Source organism: Thunnus maccoyii, chromosome 22, assembly GCF_910596095.1.
Source record: "Thunnus maccoyii chromosome 22, fThuMac1.1, whole genome shotgun sequence".
In the NCBI taxonomy this organism is placed as follows: domain Eukaryota; kingdom Metazoa; phylum Chordata; class Actinopteri; order Scombriformes; family Scombridae; genus Thunnus; species Thunnus maccoyii.
This window is the reverse complement of record NC_056554.1, coordinates 12,461,425-12,482,029: the sequence shown is the minus strand read 5'-3', so window position 1 is coordinate 12,482,029 and position 20,605 is coordinate 12,461,425. Positions and strand designations below refer to the sequence as shown.

General features: G+C 38.5%; 1 protein-coding gene across 6 annotated transcripts in view; it reads right to left on the bottom strand.

Annotated features, from left to right (window-relative positions):
- Positions 1-4,105: 4,105 nt before the first annotated feature.
- LOC121888788 (protein Dok-7-like) overlaps positions 4,106-20,605 on the bottom strand; it is a 38,882-nt gene continuing 22,382 nt past the window's right edge. For 4 of the 6 annotated variants that reach the window (XM_042400283.1, XM_042400278.1, XM_042400281.1 and 1 more), the window contains 4 exons: positions 19,747-19,835; positions 18,045-18,114; positions 10,121-10,294; positions 4,106-5,822 (listed from right to left, as the gene is read on the bottom strand). In XM_042400283.1, the coding sequence (XP_042256217.1) occupies positions 5,686-5,822; positions 10,121-10,294; positions 18,045-18,114; positions 19,747-19,835 (470 nt within the window). In that variant the 3' untranslated portion in view covers positions 4,106-5,685. Of the gene's footprint in view, positions 5,823-6,217; positions 6,345-10,120; positions 10,295-18,044; positions 18,115-19,746; positions 19,836-20,605 lie in introns of all 6 variants that reach the window. The other 2 variants (XM_042400280.1, XM_042400279.1) reach the window with 2 other exon arrangements.

Below are 20,605 nucleotides of genomic sequence, written 5' to 3'. Positions count from 1 at the left end.
CGCCGACATTGATAATAGTTACCTCCGTGAATTTCGGTTTTCTACTATTTTGTCAGTGAAAGTTACAGACCTTTGCATGTGGTAACATATGAAAATGTGTTTAAAAGATTGTTTTAGAGTATAAGCCAGTCAGTCGCGAGTTAATGGTAAATAGAGATGTTATATTCAAACTAGTTTCACTTCCGGTCGCTCGTTAACAAGGCAGAGTCGCGCCATTTTGTTAAGAGGTTAAGTGCAAGTGCAAAGGAGTGTTACGCTAATGTTGCAGAAAGGTTTTGTGTACGTCATATCAGTGTAGGATGAGTGTAACTGTGGTGTATGTGTTAAAATAGGAGTGATTGTAGTAATGTCAGTAAAGTAAATGTGTGTTTTGGGTAATATAATTTTTGTGCTGTATATTATATTTTATACATATATTACATTATATTGTAGTTAAGCCTATTCTTATTTATTTAGAAATGTAAGTCATATTTTGAATTTGTGTGAAGTTATTTTTCTTTAGACAAAATGTTTTATATTGTGAATTTGGTTTCAACATTTATTTTATTTCTGTAACATGTTTTGGTGTGAATGTGAAATATGAACCTTGTAGCTGTAGATTTCAGGAAACTGACGTAACTGAGAAATATGTACAGTTTTATACTGTTGTGTCAATATTAAATGAGCATCGGCTAGAGCAAGACGCTAACTTTGGCTCTCTCCCTTATTAATCCACAGTCCACAGACCATGTTTTTATCGGCTACACAGTGCACCCTTGCCTGTGTAACCTTTGCTGCCGGTCCAGATTTCCCCTAGGTCTGGCGCCGGTAACACATTGCGCTTGTGAAGGGACAGAGATCTGTTAGCTAGCCGCTGAAGACTTGCCTGTGGCTCAAACTGTTAAATGGTCATTTGACATCCAAGATATTCAGAGCTGCACAGTGTGCCATTCACTGAGGTATAATAATTACTTACAATAATGTATCTAATGTTCCTGGCGAATTATTCATGCATTCTGTGGCAAGAGTTTCTCGTCTGGCCTAAAAGTGCGACTGCTTGAAAATAATCCTTTCTCACGGTTCCTGCATAATTTATGAAATTTATCCTTTATTTCTAGTTCTGACTTGTGTGAAAGCAGCGGTGAAATCACTGATCAACTACTAAAAAGCATAGGGGGGAAAATGACCTTGCATGAATATTTAATCAGACTGAGTTGTTTGAATTTGTTTTCTGACAAGTATGTATAAGACAGACAAAGCGAAGCAGCCAGTTTGATTAGAAAGTACAAATTATTTATTCATTAGAGGTAATTTTCTAAGAGATGGAGCAGGAGATTTCAGATAATTGAAGCGGTACAAAGAGTAGAACAGATGGGTCCTGGATCTTGATATACAGTTTTTGTTATTTGAACCCAATGTGCATGTGAGTCTGGATACAGTGGGGCTTATACAGTTTTGTATTTGCATGAAGGCACTGTTTATATGCTTACAGTACATTCCTAAATAGACCGACAGTGTAGATAGCAGAGCTGATTTTAAGTCCTGTCAAAGGAAGTCACAAGTCAAGTCTCAATACTTGTCAAATCACATTAGAAGTCAAGCCTCAAGTCTAATCCAGACATGTCTTATGGTGCCTACAGACTGTGAGATTTCAACAATCTTATAAGTTTACTGCAAGCCACACTGTGTGACACGGATCTAATAAACATGGGTACGACATCAAGTTTGATGTATGGAGACACCTGCTGAATCGTAGGCTACAACGCAAGTCAACATACAAGGGACCAAAATATACACTGTGGGACCCAAAATCTCACAGTGTATACCCGGCTTTAAGTCAATTCTCAAACTCTTTCTCAAACTTGTAAAAGCAAGTCTCATGTCACGTCTTGTGAATGAAAGTCACAAGTCTCAATTGTTGTCACAGCTAGTCTCCAGTCTGAAGGCTTGTCAGATGTCATCTTAAGTCAACTGTCAAATCTTGTCAAAGTAAGTCTCAAGTTACTGCGTCAAGTCATATATATACTTGAGCAAATTTATGTTGAGCAGCTTCCTTTCAAAGTTGTATCAGCTGCATTTATTAGATAACTGAGACCAAGTCCACTCCATGTAGAGGCCTAATAATGAAATAATAAAGTGTCGTGGTCATACAAGACCTGCCTGTTGCTGCCCTGATTATTTTTTGCTCTGAGATTTTACCAGGTCACGACTTGAGCCTTGTTTGCAAAAATGTTTTTTTCAAATCATTAGTGAGTCCAGTCTCACAGTAATTGAGTCTGAGGTCCTAACCTATGTGACTTAGGTCTAACTTGAGTCCAGGTCTCAAGTCCGCAGCTCTGGCAGACAGATGGTGGTACTGAATTAGACAGACCTGTGGTGTGTTCACTGTTGGTGGGCACAGTGGGAGATATTAAAAGTCTGCTCAGAAGATCAAAACTGCTGTTTCCTTCATTAAAAAATGGGCACCACAATTACACACAAGCTGTCTGTGGATTTGCATACTTCATTAAACTACTGCCACCAGTTTCTCAATGGCATTCACATTAATTTATTTATATCAATATTTGACCGCAGAGACAGCCAATTATGCTTTATTTCTCTGCTCTCTCCGGCTAAATTTAATGAGTAAATGAGTTTCCGAGAAACACTTCGCTGCACCGTATGGTTTCGTTCCAGGTCAGTGAAGTTAATGTCCATAGTGTGAGTGACTGTGTGACAAGTCAATGTGAATCATGTCGCTCTGAGATGTGGCTATATATCACCATCTTGAAAATATGTGGAGCAGGAACAATCCCTATTAATAGTCTGTGTGTGCGGAAGCTTTTCATTTGGACCTTTTACAGGCTGATCTGTGACACACAGTGAGAATTATGTGCCACTGTGTTTCTCTTCCAAAGCTTTTACACTGCAAGATCTTTTCCTGCAAAGACGTTTCGACTGCGGATAAAGATCCAAGTCTCTGATGGCCAGCTCTGGTCCTGTGGCCTCGTCCATGCGGGCTCTACAGGTGAGGTACAAATACTGTGAGCAAATATGCAATGTACTATTAGAAAATTACCAATCAATACTTCTGTACCACAGTTTCAACAATTATAAGCTAAACAAAGGTTAATATTTGTGTTTGATTCCACAGGTGTTCCTGTTATTATGTCCATCTCCAGTATACAACAAAGGAACAGGAAAAACATCAGTGCAAGGTAAAGATGTTGTGATGTGACTGCATTGTGCTGTGGGTCATTATCAAGTAAATCTGAATAGACTGATATGGATTTATTTCCAAATCTAAGTTACTGTGACATAAAACAATGATAAACTAGTTGTTTCTTGTAAAGCACAACCTCAGTTACCTTGAACTATATTTTTTTCTTTTTTGGCTAGTTAGCTTGCCACACAGCAGACTAATTTACTATGGCAAAAAAGCTAACTTTAATGTGAACCTTGGACATCAACTACTAACTCTAGCATCTAAAACTATTAGTGAGCATGCAATGAAATGTCAAAAATGGCACCAAAATTCACCATATCTGTTCTATACAACTGAAATAGCAAAGTGCATTTGAGTATTTTTCATTTAAAAATGTTGTTCAACAACTGCAGATGTCTAATATGGCTACCAAAGCCTAAAAGTTTATTCATATATGTATTTATTCACTACAGCATTAAGATCTGGTTGTCTGTATTTTTCCGGGAATTTTTTAACTCATATTTTAAAGTCTTAGTACAATACTGACATGTTTTATGCATGTTGAAAGTTATTCGTGGCTATGATCATCCCGACAAGTGATACTGACTGTGCTGTAAGAGATGGGGGTCAAAATCCTCAGTCCTTGATTTGTGCAAAAATGCATTCTGAAGATCATATAAAACTAATACCTGGAAAGTGTTTTTAGAACAAAATTCCTTCTTTGTTTACTTGCAGAACCACGGTGGAAGGATATGTCCTGTCAGTCGCATGTAGGTCTGATGTTGTGGCAAAACACCTGCAATAAACCCAAAGCTACCTACTCGATTGCAAGGACAAAGACACTGAATTGATTTGACTGAGACTGTAGATTTGGTTCCATATCTTTTACAGTGCATTGGCTCTAAAAATGTATCTCATCATGTTGAGTGACTAGGAAAAAAATCCAAACTTATCCTTTATTTTGACAACATGTAATCAGTGTTACCTACTTCATACATCAGTCCATGTTGAATGAAAAACAAACACATTGATTGTAAGGCTGCTTTATGTAATATAGTACCCAACTGGTTTACAACTGTACATGGGGGAGGGAATCCCGCATAATCTAGCTCTAAAAAAAACTGAATACACGCATCAAAGCAGTACTGTAGTTATAATTATAAATAATTTACAAGAAAATAGTATTACAAGAAAAAAAAATAGTGCCTTAGGAGGCAGGCACTTTCCTTGAACTCTTTCCATACATCTTTACTGTACATACGTTATGTCTTCACATGTATTTTTTATAACAATCCACATCACCTTGATAGAAATAAAATGTATTTACAGATATCAAAATAGAGTATGGGGCAAAAACAATATAATGACTAAGATGGGTAGCTCTAAAAATACAAACCAATTTTTAAATAATATGCCAATGTGTACACACACTATCAGGAATAAAAATAAAAGAATGCCATTGTAACCATTTCAGTGGCTTCATGGTTAAACAATCTCCAAACTACTTTTCAAATGCATAATTTTGAAACATTAAGGCCAAGAGTGCCAGAGTCAGTTATAGGACACATTAGCTGTTGCTGAGTGATTTTTAAAAATCCTGTAATTTTCTCCTTTTGCATTATTTATGAATAATTTTCCACAGTAATTCCCCTTCCATGTGAACTGTGAAGCAGAAAATAAACAATAGCAGCATTGAGATTCTGTTCATATGATATACACCAATTCATTAGTTACAGCCAGGCAAACAAAACTTATCATGCAAAATGTGGAAGAATGAATGCAGAACCATTAATTATCCTGCTCTTACTTATACAAACAGAAATCTTGTGAGATAGTCTGAATTTTGCAGCACTCTGAGTAAGACAAATGGAAAGACCCCCCCCCATCCCACCAAATTTGAATATACTGAAGAGTTTCTACAAGTGTAACTACATGTGGAATCACTGAGGAATAAATGAGCGTAAACTCCTTGCGAGAATAAACACCATTTCTGCTTCCTCCCCTGTTGCCACCCTGCCTCGTTCTCCCAAACAAGGACAAATACAGCATATTGCATGTTGTTAGGGTAGCCCGAGTGAGCTGTGAAATGCCTCTGCTCTGGGGGATTTAGCAGAACCGGTGACTCAGCTCAGCTGGCACATCTTCCTCCAATTTAGCCTGAGGCTCCAGCACTGACATAATGCCATTTAATGAGATGCCACTAAGGAGGGACCAAGATTGAAATGTTGCTCCTGATCCAGTGCCAAACCTTTTCAAGGAGGCTTCATCTTAATGCCGCTTTATGATTACAGAAGTCAAAATCTATGAAAATGCACATTTAGGCGAGTATGAGTACATTTGGTGGAAGGAACTTCCAAAATAATCTGTATTCAAAAGATGGAATCCCACAGTAAATCTGTGAGGATATTTCAGGAACAGTCTGGACTGGAAAAAGCCCCTCAGAGCCATGTCAGATGGATGTAGTAGGCTTGGTGCTTTGCGGAAAACATCCTGCTGAGATCAACAGTTCAGTGGTGAAGAAGTCAATGTGGCGTCCCCTTTCTTCTCAGCTCCAGAGTGTGCAAGCCCTCCTGTCGACCCAGGGCATGCTGCGTGCCGACTTTGTGGGCTGTCTCTGTGGCAGTGATGTCAATCTGGGCGTACTTGGTGGAGCTCTTCCCTGTCGGGACACAATACAGAACCCTTTTAACTTGGAATATTCATCACCAGAGCGCTCCACACTCTCTTGTTTGGCTTGCTAATGAGAAAATTAAAGGAATAGTTTTAAAATTTTGGGAAATACAGTTATTAGCTTTCTTGTCGAGAGTTAGACAAGAAGATGGATACCATAATCATCTGTACCGTACATCTGAAGCTACACCCAGCCGTCGGTTAGCCTAGCTAGCATAAAGACTGAAAACGGCTAGCCTGGCTTTGTTCTAAAGGTAACAAAATCGACCTACCAGCAATTAACACCTCATAAATTGTTTGTTTACCCTGTAAAAAATCATCATGTCAGGGCTCTATGGGGGTTTTGGGCATTGGGTCCATTGCCTATAGAGTCTGTCCACTGACCATGGTCGCTAACCCGGATCACTGGTTGCTACCATTGGGGGCGCTGAAGCTAGTGTTCCAGACCAGTTAGTGAGTGGTCTCTGTGGTCCTAGTCCTCCTTCTCCCTTCTCTGGCCATGTTGGCAACACTGTTGAAATAAATGTCAGAAATCATAATCCTTCATCTAGGCTTAGTCTATATTGTCTATATTCTTATTGTTGCACTGTATATTGCATTTTGTGTGGTTATATCACTGACTGTATATAAATATTATTTTTATTATATTTATTTATATACAGTCAATGGGTTATATCTAGATAGCAATAAATCTATCTATCTATCTTATTTAACTGTTTATAAATATGAATTAGTGGTCCATATGGTTATTGTGGTCAGGACCAGATGTTCAGTGGTCCGTCAGGTGGTCCTAATCCACTGCACACTTCCTCTGTCTTACTTTCCCTTCTCCCCTCTCTCTCCTTTGGCTGTGTGGTATACTTTTGTTAGATATTAATGCACTGTTTTTGTTGTTGGAGAAAAAAAACACCACAAATTTTTAATATTTTGGCACTGTGTATTGCATTTTGTGTAGTTATACCTAGATAGTAATAAATCTATCTATCTATCTATCTATCTATCTATCTATCTATCTATCTATCATCACACAAACAAATACAGTACAACAATAACAATACAATCAAGACCTAATCAACAACAGAATATAATTCATCAAGAAAATATTATAATTTGTGGTGTTTATTTGTCTCCATCAACAAAAACAATGCATTAAAAGCTAACAAAAGTGTACTACACGGCCAGAGGAGAGAGAAGGGAGAATGAGGTGATAAGACAGAGGAGGTATGCGGTGGATTAGGACCACAGCTGGTCCAGACAAAGACCATTTGGACCACTGGTTCATATTTATAAACACTTCAATAAAGTAGCTACTCACATGCTAGATAGATAGATTTATTTATTACTATCTAGGTATAACCACACAAAATACAATATAAAGTGCAACAATAAGAATAACACAGACCGAGAAGGGAGAGGGTGGACTAGGACCACAGAGACCACTCACTAACTGGTCCGGACCACTAGCTTCAGCGCCCCTAGTGGTAGTAACCAGTGATCCGTGTTAGCGACCATGGTCAGTGGACAAACAACTGAATTGGCTACAACCCCTGCTGCTGAAGCTTGAAAACCTCTTGCTATATCTCAATAATTCTGCAAACTTTTAAAGAACAAAGCACATTTTTGTTGGAGCTGACAGATAAAACAGCTGCTGAATCATCTGAAAAAAAAAAAAAACATCCAGAATTTCTACAAGTGATAAAAACAGCCAAACAAACACGTCAAGACTGAGTTCAAAGTGAAGTGGATCTCTGCCAGCATGATTGCTTAATGTATGTGTGTGAGCGCGGGTGAGCGTTGCCACACAAAGCAGAAGAAAATGCAAATGATTCAGCTTTTAAAATTCTCCTCATGCACTGAATAGTCTGCCATATGCACGCCACTGGCATTACCATAATTCGGTGCCCTTCCTTGTGTGAAAATCAAATAAGCGCAAGATGTCAAGGTTTAATCGCAGATGCAGGATCACCCCGCATGTGCATGAGTATCACTAAAGTGCATGTCACTGTATCTCTGTCTGCTGCTGGAGTTATATGTCTTACAGTCTCATAAAGTAAAGAGGAATTCAAAACCAGCTCCCCACAACACATCAACAGTCCATGGAGGAGGATCCCATCAGAGCCGGTGAATTCACAGCTGTGATCTTAATGCCCTGTGACCCCCTTTCAGTGGCGAGATGGGACACCCCTCCTCCCAGGTGACAGATTAATGAGGCTGCATGCCGGGATATAAGCTGTATTGCTGACATCAGATATTAACCTCTCTCATGTCAAGGCTCGAGCGTTCCTCGTATTCCTGAGGGCAATGATGCTAATAGCCGACTTGTCCGTCAATTACAGTTCACTACCATCATCTCCGATGACAAGGACTCAGCTGTCTTTTAGTGAGACGAGGGGAAATCAGCTCAAATGGTGAGAAGCGATTCCTGTAACTCTGACGAGGTGAAATGGAATTACAGAGCAATCATGTATCTAGAGTGTCTTGTCATCCTCGCTTGATATCGATATTCTGGCTCTTTTCAATCTGTCTGAAGGATTTGAACAGAAAATGTGTCATTTAAAAGATGAATTTCCACAACGCGCCGTGCATCAGAACATGAGCACAAATAAGAAAACCTTGTGCGCTGTATGAACAAAGACATGAGCATAAGGCTACGGCTGAGGTCACTTTGCTTTGATTTTAATTTATTCAGACAGCAGATTTTTTTTCTCACATTCAAACTTTGCATTACAAGCTGCTCACATCTTATCTATAAAAAAGATCCCCATTAGAAATTCATGAGAATTTAATTCATCAATTTCTAACAGAGATATGAATATATAAAAGCAAAAAGCACAAATTCTTTTCAAGTTCGTTACAATGATGATGATTGGCATTTAGAGTGTGTCCATTGAGGGCTTGTTTGCACAGATTTATGCAATGATTAAGATTTATACAGTCAAACAGTGAGTTGATATAAACTAAGTAGGGTTTAATATAAGCTTCTAATAACAGGAGTGCTGTGTGCCTAGTCCAGCCACTAATGTCACTAAAGTATATAAAATTTGGCAGAATTATCATTTCAAAGAGGGTAAATACAATACTGCAATATCACTGACATTACCTGAATATTACAACTCCACTCTAGAGCTGTGTATCACCTGAAATTTTTCTATACTGGTACCAAAAGTTTTATACCAAATACCATATACTTAATACTTTACATACAAATTATTTTCTTTACACGTAACAATAAGAGCCAAAGTCTTCAAATGTTAAATGTTACCTAAACAAAATCATTCATACAAGAATTTCACATAAAATAGTCTAAAATTGGTTAAAAAAAAATAGATTTAAATCAGGAAATATCTCATTAAACAAGATCAAGATCTACAGTCATGCTAGCAGCTCTGTGAGGCGGCACCAAATTTCATGGAAAACCGAAAATGTCAAACTCATGGTGGCACTAGAGAAAAAGGGGATCAAGGGAATCACAAAAGTTTGTAGGATTCACACAAAATTCAAGGTTCCTAAACACTGAACTCATCAAGAGACATTTCACTTATCTGAGATATTTCTCAGGATAAGTGAGAACTTCCACCTGCTACGACTGTCTGTACAAAATGGTAATCTGTCCAATAGTTGTTGAGATATTTCAGTCTGGGCTGCCCGACAGACAGATCCCTAGAGCCGCGCTTCTAACACGATTAAAGATAAGGAAACAAGATTGAAACCAAGCAGGTAATCAGGGCCAATTTTTGGGTTCACACATTTTGATTGGTACCAAAAAAACTACTGAGATTCAACACTCAGCCCTAGTATCATTTACAAATTTGTGATAGTTCAGAGGAAATAATTGAGAAACGGATGACTGTAAGTAACAGGTCAAAACAGCTCTTCAGAGATAAAGGAGCAGAAAGATGTTGAGCAATGTGTTATCAGTTACTTATCTGCAATTACTCTTGCAACATTTCAGGGGAAAAACTGAAATCCTAAAGAGAAATGTGTCCAGAGAGGCTGGACTGATACCAAATAAGAAACTGTTAACAACAATGTGTCAGGAAGTTAGTTTATGATCTTGTTTGTTAGTACTCTTGATACTCTGGTACTAAGTGATTTTCTGATGCATCTTCCTACACAACATTAACAGTAGATTTTCCTCCACAGCTGGTGTTTTCTGTCCCACCTGTTCAACACGGCTGCTGTCTGAACAAGTCTGGAAGCTTTGGTCATGGTGATTTAGATCAGATCACTGTTGCTTTACAGATCAGCGCTTTTTCTTATTAGAGGTTATTTCAGTTTCGTTCTTACTCTGTGCTGGCAGATGTGCGGCGGTCCCTCGGGTGCCTGGCTCCTGCAGCTCCAGTTCCATGTAGTTGAGCTGCTTCTTGGATGTGGGACTGACAGGAATATTTACGTATGTCACACCTTCACCCCGAGGCCTTTCAGGGAGCGGTGCCTCCTGAGGGAAAACGAACACTGCTCCTGTCAATGCAAGAATAACGACTTGTTAATAATAATAATAATAGTAACTAAAAGCCATAAAATAATAAACATCATAAAACACAAAGGGAGTAAAATGCAAAAATATAAAGTCAAGTAAAATAAGCAGGTAGTTCAGGTAAAATCAGGAAATGCTTTCCGATGAAAGAAGACACTGACTCATGCTGCATTCAGGTGCTCCTCAGATGCTCCCATTTCCCCGAGTTCGGTGTGTGACTTCTGTCTGTTCATGAGCTTTTTAGTCATAATGTGGAAACAATATGGACGCTACAAAGATGATGTGTTGTATTTTGTCCCAGACTTGTTGCTGCACCAGTACATTCCCTAAAACAACTAAAATATTGCTTTACCTGACTTGTTATCAAGGTTAATGCTAATAAATAATCTAGGTCACTCTACTAACAGTTACAACCTAATACCATATTACAAATTACATGTGAGCAAAAAATTGATATGCAATACGTGAATTAGTAAAAACTTTCTTGCCATCAACTGAACATTTACTTTTGTTCGCCGTGTTTCTGTGTTTATGACGTCAACTTTCAGCAAGTCGTGTACCAAAATCTTGATTTGACTTGAGGGGGCGTTTATGTGAATTATCCCAGTCGGGAACTAATTTTTATTCCAACACCAACTGAGTGCCACATCAGACAGCCTTGTTTCCTTGGGCAGGTCGCTCCAAAGAGCAAAGGCTCTGTCCCCTTTAGGTTTCAGCCTGGACTCCGGAAGAGACTGAAGACCTCTGTCCGAGGATGTCAAACTACGCAAAGGTTCGTAAGGGATTAAAAGGTCTAAAACGTAATCTGGAATCAGGTCATAAAGAGTCTTAAAGGTAATCAATAAGATCTTAAAATCAATCCTAAAACAAACAGGGAGCCAATGTAAAGTGACAAGAGAAGAAGACAAGAGAAAAGGCTGTTGCAATAATAAGGGGGTGGGTGTGGGAGCTGATAAAACATGATTGGACAAGCTTTGTGATATGTTACTCAAAACATAAATTGCTATCAAACAGGACATCAAGATTTCTCGCAACAGGCTTGATATATTGTGACAGGTAACCTGTAGTGAAGTAATGAAGCTCAGGTTTGTTCATTTGTGTCAGTGCAGCTTCGTCAGTAGCATAGCCATATTCTCCTTAAAGCTGTGAACCTTGGTGTTGATTTATCTTTTTACTTTTAGAAACAAATTCCATCGAAGAGACCAGCAACCAACTCGTTTCGGTAACAAGTTTTGTCTGTGTAGCCTGATAAGTTATACTGCATCTCCCTGCCAAATAACTCCAACCATCCAAAAACCATTAAAAACACATTAAATAGCTGTGCAGTTGTATCTGGACTACAACTCTTTCATTCTTTCATGAGCATGGGCAGTGGATTTTATAGCATCTATCATAAAGAAGCTTTATGTCAGGCAGTGTTTTGCTTGAGGATACAGTTTTGTTCACACTCCTGAGAGGACGTCTCTGCACCGGCTGTGTTCATTGTAATTAGAAATATGTCACCATCATGCAACAGGATGGCTCTTTTATGTGTTTGTAACTGTTTTTGGACAATAATATAGATCTATTGCACACAGCAGCATGAATTCTACCAGATTGTGGCTACACAGACAATATGTAGCAGGATAAATTCATTGTAGGTTTTCATTTTTTCATAGGATTTATTGACAATCGTAAAAAGATAAAATAAAACCAGCCTTATCCTTAGGCGGTAATTATTTGTAACATTTTTTTCGAACATTAATCAAAAGCCAGAATATCTCCCCTCAAGATGGACTAACTCTTGAATAGTACTTACCAAGAGCCTCGAGTCAGTTAGATTAATTAAAATACAGGTATCTGTAATAAAGTGACTATATGCAGGCAGCCACATTATCCAGTTCCAGCAGTAAAGCGCAGAAGCAGATACTGGATCAGCAGTTAGACTGGAACACATTGTATCCCACTGAATTGCCCTTTTCCCCCCCAGAGGCTAATTGTGCATAATTAGCTGATAGGTCCCAGGGATAAATTATGAGATGCATTATGGTCATTTTGTGCAATGGGGCAGTAAAACACTCACTTATTGCCTTTTTAATTCCACCATCGAGCGATCCTGTCAATTCTGTTATGCTGCTGTAAACTTTATGCAAAGCTCCATATGCAATATTGAATGCCTGAGACATGTGAAAACATACTGGTGCATTTACTGACAAGTATGTCATGTTTTTCTTCAAAATCCTGATAAGCTGATACCTTTATTATTCCAATAAACCTTATACAAGAGCAGCTACATGCTGGTAAAATAAATAAAAAAATCCAGCCTAAATATATTTTTTATGTAAATGTTATTCATTGAAAAAATGCCAAAATGCCCCTACTTTAAAAATATATAAAAAAAACAAATGCAGATGAGTTCATTTCTTTTTCCTCCCCAATATCTGCTGCACCAACAGAGCTACAAAACAACACACTAAACTTCTCTATTTAAAATGAGTAAATCAATGTTTAAAAGTATGTACATTTGTGCAATTACTCTAAGTCTAATGTATTCAAAAACAGACTAATTAAAGTTGACTACAGTTCAACTTTGACCTGATGTTGAAGACAAACGGTATCATATTCTGCGTAATAACAGCCAGTGTTTCAAGAATCCATGCAACTGATCAAATAGTGCAGTCCGCAGGAAAAAAAAGAGGTGTGAAGTAAAACTAACAAGAAATGTCGCCTCAACTCATTTTAACTGAATAGCTTTTCCTGTCAAACACATAAATTACAGCCACGGTGTTGCCTAAAGTGCTTTGTCTGTGTAATTTATTGTGCTTGATAGTTGGTTTCCAGTGACAACAGGAAGCCCCCGATAGCTTTACCCGTCATAAACCTAACAGCCACCCAGGATAAAGAGGTGCAGAGTAAAGTTCATTGCTGGCTGAATAAATACTGTTTGCCACTGAACAGCTGGATTAAATTTATCTACAGTACAATGCTGCAAAAATGGCAACAACCTTCAAAAAACAGGGGTACTTCTGTTGGTGAAAAGCAAATATAAGCTCAGTTTCTCCTGAACATTTATTTGTGATGTTACCTCTGTGCAAATATAACAACTGAGAGACAATAAAGCCAAATAAACTCACACACTGCTGAAATTACATTTACTGTTTATAGGAATCACCACCAACCTGTAAGCCTGTAAGTTGGTGAGTGTTAACTTTAAACCAAAGACAAGTGTGTTACCATCAATTAAGTTCCCCTATTTAGCATTTTAAACTGCATAAAAACATTTAATAAATGTTTATAACACATTATAATGTAGTTGTAAGTAGAAATAAACATTTATTAATGCATTTTGCTGCTGTATAAACAGATAATAAATAACACCATAGTAAAACATAGTTGTAATAACGTAAATTGTGTCTTCATGAGAAGACACGTTGGAATTGTTGACAAATGCTATACATTAATAAACACTTAAAACATGCTTATATCTGGTTATAAGTACATTATAGTGTGTGTATAAACTGCATATAAATGCATAAATGCCAATGGAAGTATAGCTGTTACAGAAAAAAACTACACACTCCACTGACTAACATCTCCACCAGCTATCATACAAAGTTGTGATAAAAACATCACTGACAAGCCACTACAGTTACAAATCCACCAAAACCATTTCTTGTCCTCTTTATGGATCTACCACCTTCTTTCTCTGATCAACAATTTCACACTTACTCAGGTTTTCCACCCCCCCAAAAAAAGAACTTTAACCTACAATTCAATAAACAAAGAGCTGAGACTCTTACTGAGATCCTCCACCAGCACTTCACAATAAAACACGCCGTATGGAAAGGAAACATAAACGCTGCTGATCTTGTGTCAGTCACTGTGAGAGTGCTGATGTTTGAAGATAAAAGAGAATATCTAGATGACTGAAAAATAGATTTTATAACTGCGTGTGCCGTCACGTGTGAGACAGTCCCAACAGCAGTTGCAGTGCAGCAACAGAAAGCAGTTCATACTTAGGGCATTAACAGCTCGAAACAAGAAGATAATGGTTATTATAGACATCTAACAGTAAATACAGTGAAATAAACATATTCCTTTAAGTAAATAATGCTCCATCACATGTGTCAAGATCCTACTGTATTCTGAAACACTTTATAAACACATACACATTTTACTTTTCACAGTAACCTTAAAGATAATCATGATTTAATTGTATCTGTATTGTTACTGGTGTTATATAACTACACTATGATGTAGATGCAGTGCTGTAAATGCTGTGCAGAAGCTGCGTAATATGTAACACTTGGGTACAAAAAAAGATTTCACCTGCTATTGACTCTTACTAAGTGACAGCGGGTAGTGGCCATTACCCGCAACTCTGAAGCATCAACCCCAAGGAACACTCGTACAATCAGTGGGAGGCCATTAGACGCCAGCAGAGTCTCGGCGGGTGCAGCCTTTGGCAACGTCTAACAGCCCTGATTCCTAATTGATCAGACACCAACCAGCCCTTGCAGAAGTGCGCTGTTTTATAATGGGTGCCATTACAACGGTGGGTTCGCCCACAGCTCAAGGCTGGGGGGGACTTTGCGATAATACACTTTGCAAAGCCTCTAGGGGAGATGTTTGAGGCGATACCTGGCTGCACTTAGTGACCTGAATTCAAAAAGTCAACTGCTTCTGAGGGGAAAACACAAGTCTAATGACAGCTGTGTCTTCAGGGTGAGAGACATGTTCGAGTTCGTTTTCAGCCTTTCACATGTTATTGTAGCAGACAGACATTAAGCTGTGGTGTGGAGTTGAAAACATGCCTGAGTGGATCCAAAGGAGTCAAGATTGTGCTCAAAATGCCAACATTTGAGACGCAGTTTTCTCATAAAGTAGAACACCTACAGTCTAAGTCCACATTTGATACATCATATTTTTACTTCAATTAAAAAGATTACATAAAGATTACTTGTATGACCCTAACCTCCATTGGAAATGGTAATGCCAAATGCTAAAAGAACGCTGCCATGAAGATGATTTTCTGAAATGTTTACCCTCTTTCTCCGCAGTTTGGAAAACCCAATGACCCTTCAACATCGTCTTTGTCGCTGCTAAATCCAACCATGCCCTGGGAGGGATCGTCAGCCGTGGCCTCCCCCTCTAAACACAGCAGTGCCAGCTGCGTCTTTCGACCTTGCGACCCTTGCTCCCATGAGCAGGTGCACAGACCGACCAGTAAGTAGTAACAAGCTCGCTGGATTCCCCCTTGCAACTCACGACCAAGCCACAGGTAACATAGCCAGAGATTCAAGCCTGGTCTCCATGGTAGTGGGTAAATTTTATCCAAAGTGTGACCCCCAAATGTTGAAATTTTGAAGATTTCTCACCTAAAAGCAATTACGTAGACAAGAGCAATTCTAAATACACCAAAGCAACCAGATTAAACCCTTACCCTTGAGACTAAAGGCCCCTATACACTGTGCAACAGTGGGTTTTCTCTTATGAACAGTGGTCCTAGATTGCACTGTGAGACATGTCCACAAACGGCCAATTTTAAGAATTAGGGAACATAAGCAGCCAGCATCAACTCTGACAGCATCCAAAACTTAGCACCAAATTCCCACAAAGTGACAGCTGCCATGACTAACTTCTACAAACCAGCCAACATGACGAAATGATTCAAAATACACTCACTGAGATCTCTATTCTGTATACAAGCCCCTGCTTTGTATAAAGCAACTACCTTTGATATTCTATAAAATATACAGGTGTGTTTGCCTCTCTATGCCCTTGCTGCGCTGTCTTAATTTAATATACTGAGGTGAGTAGGTTCATTCTTTTTATTATTGTTCTTATTCTCCCACTTTTGTTTCTCGGTGATGTTATTTTATTCCCTGTATTATTTGTTTGACTCTCTTCAGTTATTTGTATGTTCATGTTAAAAGAAAAAGGATGAACAGCCAATGTGAGAGTTTAAATTTGCTCTATTCTCTCAATAACAACAGAACTGTCCAAAAAAACAACTGACTCACATTTTTGAATAAGATAACTGTGGTAATGGTATAGTCAAAGCTTGTTTTCTGTTTTGCTGCATTTTAAAAACATGAATATAGCACAGATTGATTGTACCTTCATAAAATAGTGCTACAATTCATCAGGAATTCACTGCACATCTGACGTGCCTCAAAACTAATATTGTACAGTCTGACACTGATTGCAATCAAGATTTTGCTAGACCCATTTTGCATAGTGTGACATGCAATAAACCTGCAAGGTTGTTAGTAGGAGCCTTCAGGCAAGCAGTGCCACAGGTAAAACCGTCCCACTAGAAACCTTAATGCCTACACACCAGCCAGCTGTGTTAATGTGGAATCTAAATAAGTTAATATAACATCAGCTGCCTTAGCTGCTAACTGCACTGTTATATGAAATCAGGAGATCAAGCTGTTCTGATATAAAGTGTTACCTAACTATAAAATTTTGTCCTCGTTTCAGATCCATCGAGCCTGCATGTCACGTAAACCTGAGCCGCTGGACTTGGCCACCTCCTGCACGTCCCCGTCCATTAACTGCCTGCTGAGGCAGGATGATGGGGGGATGATGGAAAAGATGACATGGGAGCCGAGCTGCGTGTGTGTGTAGGTACATGAACATGACTGATGGGTTTGGTGCCACATTGTGACAGCCGCTGGTACTTTCTAGAGCAGGTGTGCATTAGACTGAGGGCATGTTTCTGGGTGCGGGATGCTTAAGTGGCCAAACGTCCCCTGACAACTGTCCTCTCACCTCACTTCAGGGCAGGTATCCTGTCAAGCGTCACCGCACTCTCTGTTTGGTTACATATGTGTGTTTTCTCTTGACACAATTGGCTCTTACGTAACTCAAGATTGTGGTGTTACATAAAATGCAGATGAAGAAATAAATTTTCATGATGCCGTGGTTGAAAACTTCTAAGTAGACAAACTACTAACTACTATAAACTACTATTACCAAGTTAGAGAATGAACTTTTATGCTTGGCCTTTAACCTGTTTCCCAGGTGAATGATAGCTGAAAGTGATGCAACATGAAAATACAAAATAATGGAAAATTTCTTTATTATAGATACCTGATAACAAAGCTTTACTCTGTAAATAACTTCAAAACAGACCTGTTTTTTCAAGAGATCGCCGGGGATTTATCTCTCAGAAAAACCAATGCTTATTTCTGTGACTTGAATGTAATGATGACACATGAGAGGCACAAATCATTCACAGAGAGTAAAACTATTCATTTACAGTGGTCATGAACATGAGATATAACTTATGCCGTACTGCATGTGCTATGTATAGGTAGCCGCTTCCCATCAATGTTGTACTCCATCACCCTGAATGAAGTAAAGTAAACATTATGTGTGTCCTGCCAGCTTGCTATTTCGGACGCTAGATGAGCCTCATTTTATTTATTTATTCATTTCAATTCATGCACGCCAAGCCATAGGAGATGTGTTTGTGGCTATGTTGATTCAGGTGCATGACTCATCAATTTAATTCACTTTCCGTAAGTGGGTCCTGGTTATTGTAAGAAGCCTGGGTAATGCACAGCTGAAAGCGTTCAGAGCACTTAAAAAAAAAAAAAAAATTAAAATGGTCCATTGAGAAAAAATAGAATCCATTTGTGCAGCTACATTCCAATAATCTGCATATACTTGACTGTTCTGGTTGGAAAATAAACCTAAAAACAACCTTATTATGTTGATTATTTGATGTCGGGATGTCTCACTCACCTTCAGTCTCTTGAAGGAACCTCTGCTGACCACAGCTGCCCATTAGCTCATACTTGCTTTTCTCTTCTGCCTGCAAGACATACCAACAGGAAGCACAGTTCATTAGAATTTGCAGTGAATAACTAGCCTATACCCTGCGCATAGGTTTATTACATAAGAAGTGTGACAATGACTTGCTCCTCAACAGCTCAGTGGACATGTTGGGAGTATTTATAAGCAGAGAGGCTGATATTCAGGATTTATGGAAAGCTCAGGCCTATGTCTCACATGTGGAAATATGTCTGCGATGCCTCATTGTTATGGATGGATGACCATGCCTTTCAAATTGCGGCCCCCATAATCTGTGGTTCCAGACGGCCAACTAAACCATGATGGTGTGAACATCGGTGGTGGAGTACAGTCATATTGCTCTTAGTGTCACAGAGGCCACTGTGAAGGATTCCTTGATGGGACCATCATCATGCTCAGGATGAATGAGCCTAGTGCATAAAAGCTGATATCGGTAATGAACTGATGTAACTTACTTTATTGCTACATTTCCCAGCAGATGGGTTCTTGAATTTTCAACTACTAGCATCATTTTTCAATGTCTATGTTCCATTACAGAGCACTCCAGACAGTAAAACAAATGAAAGGCTGTGAAATAAACTGAATTTATTAAATTATCAATCTTAATTTCCGAAATAAATTGTTTGTATGCCGTGTAATGAAAGGAACAGTTCAATATTCAGAGATAGAGTCTGTGTGTTAAGTACGGAGCTGGAGCCAGAAGCTGCATATCTGACCTTTGAATCTGAATCTATTTTATTAGCCAAGTATGCAAGCATACAAAGAATGTGTCTTGGTGTTAACACCCACAAACGCCACAGAGAGGTATAAAAATAGAATAGAAGTTAGGTAATAATAATTATGAAATATACAGTAATATTAAAATTAAATGTAAAATCTAAAGTCTAGTGTTTAGCTTAGTGTAAACACTGAAAATAGAGGAAAATGGCTAGCTAGCTTTCTGAAATCTAAAAAAAAAATCTGTCTACCACCACACCTAAATTGTTAATTTAGCTACAACAACCAGTGACATTTAACCAGAGGTTCAACCAATGAGCCACAGCCCAGAACTGGCCTTTAGCCATTTATGCTAGCCAGTAAACAGTTATCAGGACGAACATTATCACAAGTGAGCCAACCCAGGATATACTGTATATCATGCAACATGTAGTTTTCAACATGTAGGTACATTTATTTCTATTTATCATGATATACACTCATTTGCCAGTTACTACTTGCAACTAGTTGAAACTAATGCAGTCTATCCAGCCTGCAATAAAATGTACCTTCATGAAAATTATGATGATCAGTCCTGTTAAAAGTGTTTTAGAAGTGTCTACCCACTAGAAACACCTGCAAATTTAACGGCACCACAAACTACAGCCCCCAAAATGTTGTAATCCAACACTCAAGAAGTTCACTGGACAAGAAGTTCAGAGCTGCTAAATTCAATTTCAGATATTAATTGAGCTGCTTTAAAAAACTAACATATGAGCTGTTATTCCGTCTTTATAATCCCAATCAATTTGTATTCCCCTGATATCTGATTTTTTCACAAAAATGTTTGGCTGAACTCGGAGCACAATGAGCTACACAGCCAAAATGTGTGAGCAGTTGATAGCATAAAGCGGATTAGAGTTTTGGATTGGCCTACCTCTGAGTTTCTCTCTGGTGCCCGACTCTCCATGATCTCATAAGCAGGATCAGCTCTGCGTCTTTCCTCTTTACTATTAAGCCTTTTGTCTGGTGGTGGAGAAAAATATAGTGTGCTTTAAATATAAGAAACCATATGTGCCAATATCCAGTGAAGAAAATAATCCCACATTGTTCTCTTTTTAATCCATTTTGTGAATGAAAGCAGACAAAGTGCTTGTTGGGTATAAATGCATGAATTCCTGCAAATCCAATGATGGGAACAATTAACAATGGATTGATTAATCATTTCAAAATACTGCAAATTATTACACAAAGGGGAAATAGCATCCCTTTACTCTCAATAAGGTCTGTATTGGATTATGTACAAGGGACAGACACATCACAGTATGCATGCAGGGAAAGAGTTTGAACATGCAGCAGACGGTTTAGTGTCGTGTCCTGTGCAAACATCAAACCCAACCCTAACAATACTGAAACACCCTGATATCGCTAATACTTTCAGTTAAATAATGTGGAAAGCCTTCATATCAGTGGGCCTTACTGACTGACAATATTATCTGACTTAAGCGTATTGCAGATACGTTGGTATTGGTATCAGTATCAGCCCGACTTATACTGGATTTGAGACTGATACTGACATGTGAAACTTTAAAAATCTGACAATATCTGCCCATAGTCTTTTTTTTTACATTAATACATACAAAATTAAGAATTGTACCTGAGATATTTACTGAGCAGGTCATTTTAACAGTTGAAAAATAAACCTGAAAGATTTTTTTTCCAGCATTTTTTTTTTTTTTGCTTTTATTAGATAGTGGGCAGTGAAGAGGCAAACAGGAAACAAGTGGAGAGAGATG